The sequence below is a fragment of the Salvelinus sp. IW2-2015 genome, linkage group LG35, assembly GCF_002910315.2.
Source record: "Salvelinus sp. IW2-2015 linkage group LG35, ASM291031v2, whole genome shotgun sequence".
NCBI lineage: Eukaryota > Metazoa > Chordata > Actinopteri > Salmoniformes > Salmonidae > Salvelinus > Salvelinus sp. IW2-2015.
The window spans coordinates 13,676,355-13,693,893 of NC_036874.1; the positions used below are offsets into that span (position 1 = coordinate 13,676,355).

At 45.4% G+C, this 17,539-nt stretch overlaps 1 protein-coding gene across 2 annotated transcripts in view; it reads left to right on the top strand.

Moving 5' to 3' along the window:
- LOC111959157 (mannosyl-oligosaccharide 1,2-alpha-mannosidase IC) overlaps window positions 1-17,539 on the top strand; it is a 204,252-nt gene that overhangs the window by 162,002 nt on the left and 24,711 nt on the right. Inside the window, exon 5 of one of the 2 annotated variants that reach the window (XM_070437383.1) lies at window positions 14,961-15,054. In XM_070437383.1, the coding sequence (XP_070293484.1) occupies window positions 14,961-15,054 (94 nt within the window). Of the gene's footprint in view, window positions 1-14,960; window positions 15,056-17,539 lie in introns of both variants that reach the window. The other variant, XM_070437384.1, reaches the window with a different exon arrangement.

Below are 17,539 nucleotides of genomic sequence, written 5' to 3' on the forward strand. Positions count from 1 at the left end.
CTTGTGTTTTGAAGGCATATGCTATAATGAAGCCTTAATGAACCCCTTTTAGGGTAATCGTGTCTTCTCACCGTTCTGAGCGCGATGGCACTGATCGAGTTAACCTGTCTCCGTGTGTTAGCTCAGTGGGGGACTGGAGGACAGAGACTGCTGCATCAAAGCCGAGTGTTAGCTGAGACTCCATGGTGGCGGCGACTAAGCGTGATTGGGCACCGTGCCACCACCGTCCACGGGGCTTCCTTTCCCTCTCAGCCAGGCTTGGCTCCTCGCCGGAGCCTCGCGGTCTGGTCCGTCTTCTGTGCTCTGGCGTTGGAGTGGGACGCGGTGTGTGATAGACGCCCCGGGGAGAAAGCGCTTTCATGTCTGCCCAAGTCTCCCTCCTGCAGGCGTGTCACTGCACAGCGGCCTGATTTTGACCCCATAGTTTGCACTTTCTTCCTGGGTAATTAACGGTCAAAAGCACACTGGTAATTCCCAAGGTTTATCGCTTAGTTTCAGTATGAGTATGTATGAGTATGAGTAAAGTATGAGTAAAGACGTCATGCTCGAGCACACCCACACATTTAGGGATGGCAGTTGCTTATTGAGTGTGAGTGTGTGTGTGCGCGGGCGTGCGTTCGTGCTCCCAAGCGCGTGTGTTCGTATTGAAGTTGTAATTGGAAAGTTATATACCCAGGTACAGTGCTTGTCTGGTTGCAACACAATAAGGCCACTCTAATTGCTGCTCAACGTTGTTCTTGTGAAAGCGACATATTTTTTATTCCACTCCATTTAGCCCAATCGGCTAATCATTCTCTCTCTTTTTTTCCCTTTTTTTTTTTTACTTTTTAGTTTGAGGCACCGGCTAAGTCGTTTTCTATCTGTGTGTGCTAATTGGAATCCTTGGATCAATGGCAGATTTGCCCTAGTACTAAGAGAACTGTGCTGAAATAGAGAGAGGAAAGGGAGAAGAGAATATGAGAGGAAAGTAAGGGAGGAGAGAGTAAGGAAGGACAGGAGAGGGGAGAGCAAGGAAGGACAGGAGATATAGGAGAGTGCAAACTATAGTAAAGTGACATTCAGACGCTGGGCAGGTAGACTCATTGTGGCACGTCTGTCACCACAGGCTGGGTACACAAGGGAGCTGCCAAACTATAGCCACACGCAACACAAACGCACACACACAAGCAGACGGACTCCCCTCACAGATGCTTTCAGACACTTTGGCCCCTGCAGGACTTATTTATTGACAGATATTGGGTAAACATTGCTTTGGCTGGATTGATCAATTGCCAGTGTGGGAGGCATCTTGGCTCTGTGGTTGTCACCGCGGGCATGCAACTAATGCAAGGTGACCACAGCCTGCACCACGTGCAGGACAGGGGACAGCAGCCTTATTCAGGACGGCAGAGGCAACAGCGCCAGGAATTGTCCTGACAAAGCTGGACTTCTTTCTGTGAATGACAGAACAACTGCTAATGCCACTCTGTCAGCCTGGTCATACCTGCATGTTTGTTGTTAATGGAGGTAAAGTAGGGGACCTTCAAAGGGCAGTGTAATCATGAAGGCACATGTGTTCTAGCCTTGTTTTGTGTGCGAGTAAAGTATGTCACTATATGCGTGACAGTTAATCAAGTTATACTTTTCTGTCCTTGGTATAATGATTTTGTTTGAACAGGCCTACAACTTACCCAGTTTGGTACATTCTGTACGGACGTTTAGCCAGATCACAATGCGTGGTGTGCTCTTGCCACTTCAAACTACAACACTAATACGTTCGTACACACCCCTCCCTGTTACACCCTGAGGTTGTCTCAGTGTGTTCCTCTGCTGGAGAGTAGCCCATGTTTTCGTCTGACCTGTCAGTTTGGAGCATATCGGTTGGAGAGCCTCCGATGCGACAGACAGCTGTCAGTCCAGTCCTACTGTGCCTCTGCTGAAGCGTTAGCTGTCAGGGTCAGAGAATGCCTCAGAGAACAAACTGCCCCCGCTGCCCTCGCTGCCCTAGACACGACATACAACACCTCTTTAGAACACATCACAAAGACGCTCCTTTTATTAGCCTGCGCAGGCCTGGAACGTTAGCTTTGATGTTGTGAGCCAGCATCTGCCCACCTGACTTTGGTTAGCTACTTTGTAGCATCAGGCTAATGCCAGAGGGAGACCAACTGATTAAGCAACCCCACCAACGGAGAAAAGCGCTGTTATGGTGTATATTTCATCTGACAACGCTGACAAATGTGTTCTGTTTGAAAAGGATATTGGTCTCACACATAAGAGTGGAAGAGAGAGTTCAGAGAGACCACCCTCTCCCTAAATGACGTGGGTGCCTTCGCTCTCTTACACTCCCCCCTTCTCCCCTCCTGTGCGCCTCTTCATCTAAACGCTAGGCTAACAGTAACATTTAGTTAGCATCAAAAGGCCAGGCTCGATGCAATATCCATGAGCAGTGACATTTGTACGGGGATCCCTCAGTTGACCCAGGCCTTTCCAGTGGGGTTCTGGCAGTATCAGACGGCATTGCTCACCAGCATGTTAGTCACGCTAACGCTGCTTAGCGTCACACTATATTAGCTACCATGTGCCAGTCCAATAGCATGTTAGCTAGCTAGCATATGCTAACACCACTCTTCCACATACCATGTTAATGCTAACACTACTCAACCCCACAATCCCACAGCCACTCCACAGAGATCTCTRARTGAAAAAAAACACACAGGCAGAAAAATAGAGGAAGCGAATGAATAAGTAAACCCTCTCTTTTCAATTCCCCTCCAGCCCTTCCCCTTCATAGGACATATCTCCAAGTGACACAGTGCGAATGAGCTGGAATTGTATTTGTCTACTTTGGCCAAGTTTTATGCATTCATGTGAAACGATAGGGTTGTGGAGCTGCTCGGGCCTCCAGTCCAGTAGTAACCTTGGCGATATACCGTGTACTGAGGGGAAAATGGGGTCAGATATTTATTAAATAGTGTAGTGCAACTTCAAATTAATGCCAGGCATTGGCCAAGGGCTACTGACCACAGGTTGGCCAGCTCAAACCCCAGGTGTCAAAGTTACAATTCTGTGCTCTCAAGCAAGACACTAGTGTAGCGTCGCCTCAGTAGTCACCCTGCAGTACTGTATAAATTGTAGAGCACATGAGCCTTATCCAAGTTGTTCAGTGTGTGTGTATACTTTACTTTGTTATTCGTATAACAACTGATGCTTACTACACCTATCTATTTCTTCAGGCAACAAATTCATTGTATTTTTTTGTCATTTTCTTTCTCTACGTTGCATATTGACAGAAGGTATTCACCTATTGAAACGGTATGTATTGTTGATTTGTGTATCGTCCCTAGAGAGCTGAGAGTTATGTTGATCTGTGTCGGCCTGGGTGACAGAGTGGCAGGATGGATGGCCTCCCCRTTGAGAAAAAAACGGAGGGGAATCGCTGCGTTTTACCCAGCCGACATCGAAGACAGACGGAGTTAGCGCGGCCTGAGCAGAAACCATAGCAACAGTGTGTGCTCTGCAACCAGGAAACTAGTAAGGCCAATCGGAGGAGGGATGCATGTTTCTCACGTATGGCACTTTGTCTCTGACGAGCACTCACAGGAAATAATGGAGTGGAGGAGGATCCCAGCTGGGAGGATGATGTGTCTGGACGGTGATGACTTCATACAGTGTGAAAGAACCGAGAGCTGTAGTAGTTATAGGTCCTTGGCAACCTGACACTTCCTTGGCAACAACCATTAGTTAAATGGAGTTTGACTGACAAGAAAGGTTGAGGTTATCACTAATTGCTTCAAGGAAATGCTTCGAGGTGTGTTTGTGCGTCCAACTGAAACTGAAACTGAAACCGTTGTTTGATCGTTTGAATTGTGAAGCGTTGCAAGGGATGTGGATTTGATCCAGGTTGGCCCAGTCATGTCTGTTGTTTCGCAGCACGTTCATGTGAAGAAGAGAGATTATTTGAGCTGTGAATGTGCTATGAATGTAACCATGACTCTGAAGCAGGTGCAAATGAGATGTCACCCAAATGCCCTTTAGGTGTCTCTATTAGTAATATAGAATGTGGAGATAAAACAGAAATAACCTCTGCAGACGGCAGACTGCTATTGGAAAAGAAAGGTCATCAGGCTAGACAAAACCAGTAGTGGTTTACATAGCGTAGTCATCAGATTCAGATATGGAGCACACACCTTTAATGTAACCCTCGAAGCAGCAAGGTCACAGGGTCGGTCAAATACAACGTGCTGATGCAGCACTGATAGGGAAAAGGAGCAGATTGCAGCATGCCCGTGTCGCCAACCTGCAGCGAACCCGTTGTGTTTCTTTTTACGAGGCATTCAGTGCATGTAAATGTTTCACATCAGGTCTGGTATTTTTAGACTCCAGTTCCACACCGTGGGTAATAGAATCATATATGACCCGTGTCTTCCCTTTCTTGTCTTTTTGTGGAATCACGCCTGCCATTAGCTGTCCACAGGTCTGGGCGCAGATGTTCTCCTACCGCGTCTGTGGCAGTTTACAGGAGCGCATGCATTCAATGTGCTAAAAACTCTCCGTCACCTCTTGTTCTCATTCTCTCCTCCCCATCTGTGCCTGTCCACACAACTCTCATAGCTAGGGGAAGACAACTGTTAATGGCTTGCTGCACCATGCGAGCAGACGGGTGCGCCGCTGTCTGAATTCCCACCCACTCAGACCAAGGCATTGCGGCTCTTTACATCTATGAAATCAAATCAAAGTTTATTTGTCACGTTCACAGATCAGCAGATGTTAAACCAGGTGCAGCTAAATGCTTTTGTTGCAATAGCAAAATCCGTCATCTATGACGGTATACTATGACAATAAAACTGTAGCTATGTTTTGTGTATGTCTTTATGGATCCATTTCATGAGCTTTTAAAAAGTTATAGCACAAACCACCAGCCAGATGAAACCTGCTCGTTGTCTGTCATTTCGGGAAGTAACAGATCGCAACTCCCTTTGAAGAGCTGTGAAAATGGTGTTTATTGAGAGTTTTCACTTTGCCATTTTTGGGGTGGAAATGAACGCCTTTTAAGGGGATTGAATGGTTGTTATCTGAGGCGTCCAGCCCCATCAGTGTGTTAAGTTGCCTGTTCAAATGTATATGGGGAGTGAGTGATTCCACTCAACAGTTAGCGGGTAGATTACATACAGTATTTGTCAGTCAAAACTGGCGCTAACGGCAGCGATATAACACTTCAGTTGCATGAATATATAAATCAAGAGATACATCACTTAGGATCAAGTGGATGACCGCCACAGACTTGATACCCAGGTGTTACAGCGCCTTATTGTCCCCCCTGTCACACACTCTCATAGAGGATACTATATACACAAAGAAAAGTCATCGTTAAGACTGTGATTTATCTTGGACAATCACGCATCGTCAGATCTTCTCATTATAACAAACCACCCCACCCCCCCGACACACACACACCGTTATAAGTGTGACCGTATCCTCTCATGCCGCTTTGATGAGGCAGTGCTTTGAAGCCAGTACTACTGTAAATCAGCTCCGTCCTATTTCTCTGGTTCTGTAGCAGCCAGTGTATAGTCCAAAGAGAACCCGCATTTGATCTGCCTGTTCTTGGTCTCTTAGACAGGCCAAGCTGCCTCTGTTCCCCCTCTCCTCTTCTGCTTTGTGTCCAGGAACAGGCTCTACCCTCCCACCGCCACCACCGCTCTGCTCTACTCAATCTCATTACGGAGCATACTCAATCCCCTGGTTCTTTTGTCTCTCCCTGGCTACACACATTCAGCATGATCAACAGGTCTCGGGTTTTCTTTCTTCCCTGTTTACAGTGTGCTGAAGTAATCATGCAGAAACCTTGAGAAATACTGTTTGTGTACAGGTATTGTGTTTGAATACTAAAAGAGAGACTGTCTGGTTGAGACTGTTATGTCTGTTAGCCTATTTGCAAACTCTGAACATTACAGAAATACAAAGAAATGCTGTTGTTAATACATGTTGTTTTTTGCAGATTTTTCTGCATTCTGTTCTTGTCATTGAGCTGTTGCTAACCTTGGAATAGAAAAGTATTATTGAAAAGTTTTATGCAGGTCTAGTGCACTTTGCCTTAGTTCAGTCTTATTTTTAACGAGACTCTCCAGATTTTAAGCGTCTCTCTGTGTCTCATCTCCTCGTCTCCCTCTCTGTGTCTCATCTCCTCGAGGAGGACACTAGTTAGTTTCCATCTCCGTCTGCCTCTGGAGCAAGTCAACATGTACCCAGTGTCCTCTCCTTCCAGCTAGGGCTGTGAAGAAACTGTCACATCCTTAAAGAGAAATGAACCTGACATCCTCCAACCTCTGTGGACGCTCCACATCCCATCACCCCCTGTTTCCCTGCCAACGCCACTGTAACCCCAGCGATGGGGCCGAGCTAGACGACCCAGCCGGCGGATGGATGGAGCTCACAGCTGTATTATTGATGGATCGGAAGTCTGGGCGAGCGGTGGTGCGTGATGGTTCGTCTGATGTAAGGAGGGCGCCGTGCCAGCTGATACGGATACATCGGGGTTCCGAATATTGTTCGACTTTCGTAGAAAGGTTGGTGGCTGGTGATAGAGCTTGTGAGGGTGTTGTAGTGGTAACTGTGATAACTGGATAGCTATAACCTCCTGTCTGTGTAGGAGTAATACACTCTGTTTGGGTTCTCCAGGAACCTTCACATGGATGGTAGGAGTTGATTCGATGTGACTGCCGGCTCACTTCAGGAGAAATAACACATTCCTTTCAGGTGTAGTTGAGGTGTAGTAAAAAAGTGATTTCTTTTTTATTCCTGCAACCACCAAAACTGTAATTTACACATATTCCTATATGGGAATTCAAACACATTTGACTGTTACGCGTCTATATTGGTGGGGAATGCAAGCAATGTAAGTCAGCATTGTAACTAACACTCACTTTCAAACCGCCCTTCTCAAGACACAAGACATAAGGCAGTATACAGTGCCACTTGGTGGTTGAGGCTATAACTTCGCTGAATCTACATCTACAATACTATATCTACTCTAGGTGATGATTGATCGTCTACGCAAGCTTCAATCAGCTGAAACGTCCAATCCCCCTTCAGAGACTTAAGTTATTTAGCCTGGCATCTTTTCATAGGCACAGTATGCCTTCCATGGCTAGGTAATTCGACTATAGGGAACATAAAAAGCTCACTGCCGGCTTCCCCGGGATAACGCTGGAGCCGAAACCTCTGTAATTGCATCATGGCGGCGCAACAAAGACATGGCATGACATGGCACAACAAAGGCATGACAGCCGCGTTATACCCAGCAAACAAACTGTGAAGTTATTTCGATTACCTCCACTATGTTGGCTCAGAGTGGGGGAACCATAGAACTTTGTGGAACCGTGGAATCATGTTCGTCAGGCACAATGATTCCGTTACCGAGAATAACGTTGGGAGACTTTCCGTCACCGAGAATAACATTACTGAGAATAACATGGGCAGATGAATGTCATTTACTATTCGTTATAATGTAAAGTGTTCCGAGGATTTCAGAGCAGACGATCGCTTTCCGGTTGTTTGTTTCCCAATGGGGTTCGGTGTGGAATTCTTAACCATGTCCGTGTTTTCCCCCCAGAGAATTCTTCATATCTTATTCACTTGATGACCTCATTTAATGCTCCCTCTCGGTCTCAGGCGATGCCACTCAAATTATACACATCATGTTCTAGTTCAGACGACGTCACGGCGAATGGAGACGCATGGGGGGCTTCATGCTGCTAGTCAGCAGACGCTCCAGATACATTACAGTACATCTGTGTCACTGTGTCACCTGTGTCAGTTCAGACACTCATGCTCAAGGCACATGTGTTAATCAATGCTACTGCAGAACGCATTAAAGTGAAGAACATGTTGTTTTACCTCTGCTCTGTCAGGCAAATAACTGTCGATATCTTGGAAGTTTACAACTGGACTTTTTAAATCACTTTTCATTTTGTATTAGTATCACACGGGAATCGAGTCAGTGATGACACAGCCTTAAGCCGTAATCAGTCCCTTGGTGTAGACTACATGCTTTGGAAATACAGGATTCCATTACAAGCTATGATAACCGCTTTAGAGAAACTAGCTTCACTTCAAAGCTAAGTGTGATATGATCACGATTTGGAGACAAGCTTCACTTATCCAATCTTTCCCAGAAGCATTCCGCTGGAATTACCCAGCCAGTATATGTTCGTATTATCAATAGTGTAGGGCATTTATGGATTGGGTCCAACTCAAGTACCTAGCTCAAATGTATATAGCTTCATCTCTTACCGCATGCAACTTCAACCTCCTAACATTGAAGATCCAATGCAATTCCAGGGCCTGTATTCATGAAGCGACCTATAGTAGGAGTGCTGATCTAGGATCAGGTCGCTCCTGTCCATGTAATCCTATTCACCATGACAAATAAGGCAAAAGAGTGGCACTCCTGCTCTGAGACCATCCAGTTCCCTAACCTGCATACTCCTCCGCTTCTCCTGCGGCCAGCCGTGTTGAAATGAAGAATGGAATCGATGTGCAGGAAATGTGTGTCTCTCTCGTGTCATGAAACTGACAGAGACGGAAGGGGTCTCTGTTTTATCTTTGGACGATGGTGAAAAGAAGCGTGGATAAAAGTACGTGTTCCGTTTCCCTGGCTTTGTCGTAGTGTATCAATCAAAGACACATGACGGAGATTTACTAAGTGCGAATCAAAGTCGGCACCTATTTTAAAAAATATACTTGAATGGAATTAAACAATGAGGACAGAACAAAACGTTACTAGCTAGTAAAAAGAATAAGATCTGGAGATAAAGAATAAATACACGTTCGTAGCTTTCGTTTTTGGTGTTCTTTGCACCTGGTGCGAACACTTAGTAGATCGAGCTCATGGTCTGTGCTTCTCTTCTAAAGACTAGTAGTATTTACAAGACTCCCAGACTGTCCATAAGAATTAATGCTAAACCATCAGACGCTAATAATGATGTAAACCGCTGGGATAGAGGCAAAAACCAGCCGGGACAGACCGCCGCTTATAAGAAATCGACCGATTGTTCCAGTTAAATCCTACTGAGCAAATTAGATTCTTATCAGGGCAGCGTCGTAGTATTACAACCCAGATATCTGGCAGCAGGCACCCAGCAGCAGGCTTTCAACCATGTGTGCTGTGCTTTGTGCATTTCTCTCTTTCACACACACACCTTGTAAGATGAGAGAAGGCTGCTGAGAGCACTGTGCTAATTCTGCCCAGGATGTCGTCTGATGCCTAATGTTGAGTTTCGAAGATGGGTAGCACATGCCAGTATCTTTCCCTCTGGCCATTTTCTTTCTAGCTAATCAAGCTACATGTCTAGTAGCCCTGGTATACATGCTACAATTCAGTGGTTCACCATGTACTGGCACTTCTTATACCCTGGCCTCAAGGGTCTTACTCAGCTGTGCAATTCCAACTAGCAGAGCACAGATCATCCACTGTAACATGTTTTATCTTATCTCTTATCCAGAGCAATTAGGGTTAAGGGCTTTGCTCAAGGGCACATCAACAGATTTCCCCCCTAGTCGGCTCGGGGATTCGAACCAGCAACCTTTCGGTTACTGGTCCAACCCTCTTAACCGCTAGGCTACCTGCCACCTTTACGTTGTGGTGACGTGGGCAGTTTCTAAACATTGGACCACACAGAGGTCACGCGCAAATAGTGTGTCTGATTCTGAACGCCCCTATAGGATTGCAGAGCAGCCTCTGGGTATTGTATAACGGCAGAGAGAACATCATGACATAGCCAACTCTAACCTTGGCAGAGGAGAACGGTCGCCTTACATAAAGATGTCACAGGAACAACCAACCAGGCTCCGAACATTGTGTTTTCACAGGCTTTGTCTGGTCGACAGGTCCTCCTCTGACCTCAATGACCTCCTAGATTAGGTCCCCGTTTTCAGGACACTGTGTGACACCGAGTGACACTGTGAGTGACGCGCGGACAGAGCAAAGGGTCAACTCAGTCAAGGCCTTTCGGAACTGAGGCCCGGCAGCCCGGTGCACGCCAGAGAAAAACAACATATGGGGGTTATGCTGGTTTGGGCTGGGTGAGCGATCCAAGCGGACAGCTTCGGTCTCCTCAGCCTTTTTACAGCCTTTTAGTCAGCTGCTACCCTGAGTAAAAGCCTACCACAGATGGAGGAATGAGACAGGAGAGGAAACGTGGTTAAAAAAAGGATATGTTTTTGTCCTGGTGGGGTATTGGTGGATTGTGAAGGTCAGAGAGGGTGTTTTGGGCTCGGTTTTCATCACGCACAGCTGGCGAACAGGAATAATTCATTCATCCACGGTCGTAAAAAGCACAGCTTTCTTTAAGTGTTCACAAGGAGGTGCAAAATTTGAGTCGTAAAAAAAACGATAATGGACCAGTGCCATAGGGCAAGCTTGGCATTATCAGGCCTCAGATAAGGGTTTGTAGTTGTTCTCTGTCCTGTCATGCAAAAGCTGTGTTCAGCAACAGCCAGCAAGACATTGGAAATACATGTGTATATTTTGCGCAAATGGTCTGCATCGTTAGACCAGTGTTTCCCAACTCCATTCATTGAGCACCCCCGACAGCACACATTTTTCCTGTAGCCCTGGATAAGCACACCTGATTCAACTTGTCAAACTAACCATCAGACCCTCAATTAGTTGAACTAGGTGAGTTTGTCTGGGACCACAACAAAATGGTATCCTGTTGGGGGGTACTGGAGGACTGGAGTTGAGAAACACATGCATCAGGTAGGTGCAGAGAGTTTTCGTTGTTGTTCTGATATATAGCCTCCAGTTGGTCTATATCCCACTGAAACAGAACTGTTGTACAGTAAGTTGTATGTACATTATTGACAATGTCAGTTCTTGTTACACCTGTATGCTACTTAACCAAGAATCTCGCCACTGTAGTGGGTAAAAAAAGACTTTTCGGGACAACAGCTGGAGCCCAGAAGTGAAAACTGACTCCACCAAAAGAGCAACAACCTCTCATTTTCACTTTCACACTTCAAGTGTTTCTTTGACTCACAATTGAGAAGTTTGAATGGTAACTGAGAGTGCCATACATACAGAGTTCTACCCCTCAGTCTGTCTCCACTGGTCCCTGACAGTGTTAAATCAGGGAGAGGTGACTGCGTCGCCGCTACACATCTCTTGTGCTTAAAAGAGAAAAGCCATTCAGTTTGCGACTGTCGTGTCCAACACCCAAGGCATAATTCCAAACTGAAAGCGAAGTAAGCGAGCCGTCTCCTGTTACAACGGATCAATGGTCCTCCGTGCCGTGGCCTTGTCCGTTGATCCGATGGCTGGGTTAAGGATTGTGGATGAGCGCCGGGATATGCACGTGGGATGGTTGGGAAGTATGCGTAGACGATAACGTGCGCTGCATATGAGGCAGCAGCACGTCTCTATAGGCACTTCTGTGATTTTGTCAAATTTTTGTTACCCTTATTTTACCAGGTAAGTTGACTGAGAACACGTTCTCATTTACAGCAACAACCTGGGGAATAGTTACAGGGGAGAAGAGGGGGGAGGAGGGTGTGAGTGAGATGCAGATCAGCTGAAGCTGTGCTGAAGTCTTGCTCTGCACTATTAGAAGGGGGAGGTAGATTTAGATAGATGTGAAAGGGGCCTGCAACGTTGCATGTGCCACGGTAAAGCATACCACAGCTGCCCTCAAAAGGCTCTTGCTGTAATTAATATTTAAGGATTCTAAGCGCGAAACAAGGCTTAATAACAGTGGGATATAATTGGAGTTTGTGCACTCTTGTGATGTGTGTGTGTGTGTGTGTGTGTGTGTGTGTGTGTGTGTGTGTGTGTGTGGTGTGTGTGTTGTGTGTGTGTGTGTGTGTGTGTGTGTGTGTGTGTGTGTGTGTGTGTGTGCGTGCACGTAGGCTTTAAAATGACTGTGGGCATGTGTTTACATGATGCCCATAAACTGCTAGTTTGGTTGAGGAAGAACAGGGAGAGGGTCATTAGTAATCTCTTTGATAAGAGATGGAGCTCTGGGACCAGAGGGCCAATCTGCAGCTCCCGTCACACACACACACACGAACACACATTCATCTTAGCCGTGGATCCTACAGTATGGATTAATGAGCTTCCTCTGTGTGTAAATCCACCTGGGGTCTCCCAGGCCCTCCCAGTATGCTGAGAGGGAATGGAATTATGGGAGTTCTGGAGGGCTAGTGGGCCAGCAAGGGACTGGGCCCCCAGCTGCTAGATGGAGAGATGACTACTCGGGCCACTGTGGCCTCACGGGGCTTTTTATGTCTCTGTGTGGTGTCAATGCCCTGTAAATCTGAGTCATTTGAACTAGTGTGGATTGTGCCGGATTGTAACATGCAGATAACTATAGGTAATTGGATTGTAAAGATGACACTGTAGCAGCTGGCAGTAAATGGGCATTTGTCAAGGGCACGGGTAGCACCTGCATGTGGGTGGGTAAGTAGGTGGAAGGATTTGTTTGTGCGTGCGCGCATGTTGCCGATGACAATGAAGATCGCGTGCATGTGTGCATATCTGCACATTACACATGAGAACATGCATGTGAGTGCAAACATATATATCCACACACATCATGTGTCCAAATCACTCATGTGCCAGTACATCTGTCTGTAGCCCACTCTGCCTCCTGGTCACAAAAACAAAAGACCCAGAAAGTGTGAATCAATGCCCAGACAGACCGTGTCCAGGCGCATCCTTCATATGATGGCGATAACGAGCCTTCCTTGGCTCTCAGCTGCAGTGGGAGCTAGCAGTTAGAGTGCCGCAGTCAGGAGAGACATTGTATCATTCACTTACTGTAGGACAAGGACACGGGCAACTCATATTGACATTATTGATGATCATAATTCTAATGGCTAGTTACTCTGACATGCATTTATTATTGCGTCCCAATTGGCACCCTATTTCCCAGAGCCCTGGTCAAAGGTAGTGCACTAATATAGGAAATAGGGTGCCATTTGGTTTACAACCTATATGAACACTCAGCTCTACTCGCCGCCTCCTCTCCTTCTCACTCACTCTTTCTTTTAGCTGAGTTACCACGCGGTGAGACGGAGAGACTGCCAAAGAGCACTGTGACACTTTGTAAACACACACACACACTAGGCTTGGGCGGTATAGAGCCCCACAGTGGAGGTGTCATAATACTCGTAAAACCTAGCGGTCAAACAGGGAAGTGGTTCCACTCGTTTTTCCACCATTCATTTTTCCCATAGGGAATTTTAGACACACTAAGAATAAGGGTTGTGTTTCATGTAGGCTCGCCCTGGGGTGACGTTTTGATAACAATGTAAATCTGTCTCGGACAAGGAGACTTTTAGCAATATATTCGGCTCTATTTACTCTGATTCGAAAATGCTAATTAGCATCAAAGTAGACATCATGCAAGACCACAAATCTCTGTACGTCATCTCTCGCTGACACCTTTGCTAACAGGTATCGTGTCAATTTAAAACGTGCACAAGACAGTTCACAGAATTGTCAATTTAAAGATATTTTGTCAATTTATTAATGAATAAATTTAGATTACATTAGGTAGTTAATCCAGAGATATTTCCCTTTGCCTCGATTCGGCAGCCTGTCTAGATCACCGTGGTATTTGTGGTACTTTATGCTTGCTACATTAGCAGCTAATTAGCACAATCCTTATTTTATGTGTTTCTAAAATCCCCTATGGGGAAAATGAATGGTGGAATAAAACAATTGGAACCATTTCCCWGTTTGACTGCTAGGTTTTATGGGTATTAAGACTCATACTGTGGTACTCTATACCGTATACCGGGCCATCTTGATTTTTTTATAAAACATTTTATTTAGCCAGTTTGTTTATAAAGAGCAAATGGAGCAAACTGAAGTTTTGTTACACTTGAAATTCACTACTAATGTATGCCAGATAAATATCTTATTACTAGCTATAAGTTAACCATCTTAGTGCCAAATACATTTTCTCCAGCTCAGGGCTCCAGCTATGCATTTGGTTTAACTTGCTAGCTATAGGTAGCTAGTTTGCAAGACCAAGCTTCTTGGTTACAGCACAGAAAACCAATCCCCTCCTGGATCAAGTGTTAGTAGCCTTTTGAGATAGTTGTATAACTTTATGAGCTGGGTTGTCTGTCCTTGCATTTAGTTTATATATATATATACAGTCCATTGCTCGTGTTTCTTGGCCCAAGCAAGTCTCTTCTTCTCATTTGTGTCCTTTAGTAGTGATTTCTTTGCAGCAATTTGACCATAAAAGCCTGATTCACACAGTCTCCCCTGAACAATATCCCTCTCCCTCTCTCTAGTTCTCTCTGTTAGCAGCCTTGCATCTCAATTCTAATACCAGCACTCTGAGTATCTCACTATTTAACCCTCTCTCTTCTATCTCTCTACTTCTCTCTCCTTCTAACTCTGTCTTCGCAGGTTATGCAGATCAATCTGACCTGTTAATCTTACTTTGAGACAGTGCTTCACCCTCCCTTGGCCCTGCTTTCAAGAGGCAGGCAGCAAAGAGAGTGTAGTTTTAATTGAACTGCTTTGGGTTACATCAATAAGATTACTTTTACTCCTTCTCAGAGCAGCGTCATCTGTCCGTTGTCCCTGGGTTTGTTATGTTCTACATAATTAGCTTTGTTGAGAGAGGCTGGGAAGCCATCTGGAAAATATTGGGGCTGGAGCTACACTTTAATTCTACTCTCTGTGTTTGACTGTTCACTACATGAAAGGGTTCTACATGAAACCTATTTCATCTGAAGAAAGAATTTTTTGACGGGTCTTTGTTGGGTGAAAACGTTCTGTACTTGGTAGCAAAAATATTTTTCTTACAGGGGCCAATATGAAAATATGCCTGTGTTGATGTGACGTGGGGGTGGTGTGCACCTCTGGGGTTGCGGCTGGTTTTTGCACAGGTGTGTGTACATCTGTCTTTGTGTGTTATTGTGAGTGTTTACTAAGTCGCCCTCCTTCCTTGTTGTTGCAGATGTTCAAGCGGAAAGTTATGGTGCTTGGGGAGAAGCTGCTACCGGCCTTCAACACACCAACAGGTATCCCACGTGGAGTCATCAACCTGGGCAGGTGAGCCTAGTTACCAGTCCCCATGACTCCCTAGCTACAGTATCCTATTATAAACACATATTGTATGAGACCTTACCAACACATTTAGCTGGATTACATTGCAATAAGAAGGTGGTGCCCATTTTATACTTCTGTTTGCATTTGAAATGTTTGACATTTTCGGCCTCGTGTTGGAGCCACAAATTAAATAACGTGTTCAACCCTGATCTGTGCGATTTTATCGGGATCCCCATATGCAAGACCCCCCCAACCCTACATAGTTAAGATACTGTACAATTTTCTTTTTAAATCACTATCTTATCATCTAAAAATACATCTCTCTGGCACCTCTGCCTGCCACCTGCTTCCAATTAACCCGCCTGTCTAAGCAGACAGTTGCTGGCAAATTTAATTAACTGATTCCAGAGCTAATTCAAGTTAGATGGGTAACATGGACCCTGAGTGCAGATGGGCAGGGAGGAATGATACTCCCCCATTATAAATTATAGCCACATAAGTAAAGGAACTTATATGTACAGAAACTACACAAACACACACACAACGCATACTGTACACACACACACACGCACACACACATACACCCAAACAGCAAGGGATTTCATTTTAGCTCAGAGAGAAACGATGTTGCCCCATAATGTAGTACACTGATGTACTAGATCTTTAATGTCCTCAAACACACAAACACAAACACCAAGGGAATTCAGTACAGCACAATTAATATGTTGCCTATGGGCTGACTTGAAAGTCTTCGAAGTCTTCTGTTGTATATGTAGCATGTCCCATGTGGACTTTCATACAGTAAATCGGGACTACTTATAGAATACTGCACGTGCTCCCAAAAGGCCTCAACACATTGAAGAACCTCAAGGTAAATACTTTGTAGTTAGCAATGCGAACAAATTCATACAAGGAGCACAATGAATAATGCATAGAGAAAGCGTTGAACACTTGTTTGCAAGTTACTGAATGCAAAAGCTGATAATTATTTTTGCAAGTTTCCTAAAGTGTGCAATGTACCAATTTACAGTGCCTTCAGAAAGTATTCACACCGCTTGACTTTTTCCACATTTTGTTGTGTTACAGCCTGAATTTAAAATGGATTCAATTGAAATTGTTTGTTCCTGGCCTACACACAATACTCCATCATATCAAAGTGGAAGCCTAAATAACTTAAGGAGTTAAATTTGCTTAACATGTCACATAATACGTTGCATGGACTCACTCTGTGTGCAATAATAGTGTTTTTTTAACCCCTTTTTTCTCCCCAATTTCGTGGTATCCAATTGGTAGTAGTTACAGTCTTGTCTCATCGCTGCAACTCCCGTACGGACTCAGGAGAGGCGAAGGTCGAGAGCCATGCGTACTCTGAAACACAACCCAACCAAGCCACACTGCTTCTTGACACAATGCACATCCAACCCGGAAGCCAGCCGCACCAATGTGTCGGAGGAAATACTGTACACCTGGCGACCTGGTCAGCGTGCACTGCGCCCGACCCGCCACAGGAGTCGCTAGTGTGCGGTGAGACAAGGATATCCCTGCTGGCCAAACCCTCCCTAACCCGGACGACGCTGGGGCAATTGTGCGCCGCCCCATGGGCCTCCCGGTCGTGGCCGGCTGCGACAGAGCCTGGGCTCGAACCCAGAATCTCTGGTGGCACAGCTAGCACTGCGATGCAGTGCCTTAGACCACTGTGCCACCCGGGAGGCGCAATAATAGTGTTTAACATGATTTTTTAATGACTACCTCATCTCTGTACCACACACATACAATTATCGGTGAGGTCCCTCAGTTGAGCAGTGAATTTCAAACACAAATTCAACCACAAAGACCAGGGATGTTTTCCAATGCCTCGCAAAGAAGGGCACCTATTGGTAGATTTGAAAAATAAAAGCAGACATTGAATATCCCTTTGAGCATGGTGAAGTTATTAATTACACTTCGGATGGTGTATCAATACACCCAGTCACTACAAAGATACAGGCGTCCTTCCTAACTCCGGAGAGGAAGGAAACCGCTCAGGGATTTGACCATGAGGCCAATGGTGACTTTAAAACAGTTACAGAGTTGAATGCCTGTGATAGGAGTAAACTGAGGATGGATCAACAACAGTGTTACTGCACAATACTAACCTAAATGACAGAGTGAAAAGAAGGAAGCCTGTACAGAATACAAATATTCCAAAACGTGTATCCTGTTTGCAATAAGTCACTAAAGCCATTCCCTCCTAATCTACGGGCCCTGATGTTACTTTAGCTTGAGCAGCTAATTGTCATGTTTTGTCATTGATTATCATGTCTTGTCCCTGTGCTTCCCTCTGCTGGTCTTATTAGGTTCTTTCTCTTTCTCTCTCTCTCTCCTCCTCCCTCTCTCCCTCTCCCGCTCTCTCTCTCTCTATCGTTCCGTTCCTGCTCCCAGCTGTTTCTCATTCTCCTAACGACCTCATTTACTCTTTCACACCTGTCCCCTATTTTGCCCTCTGAT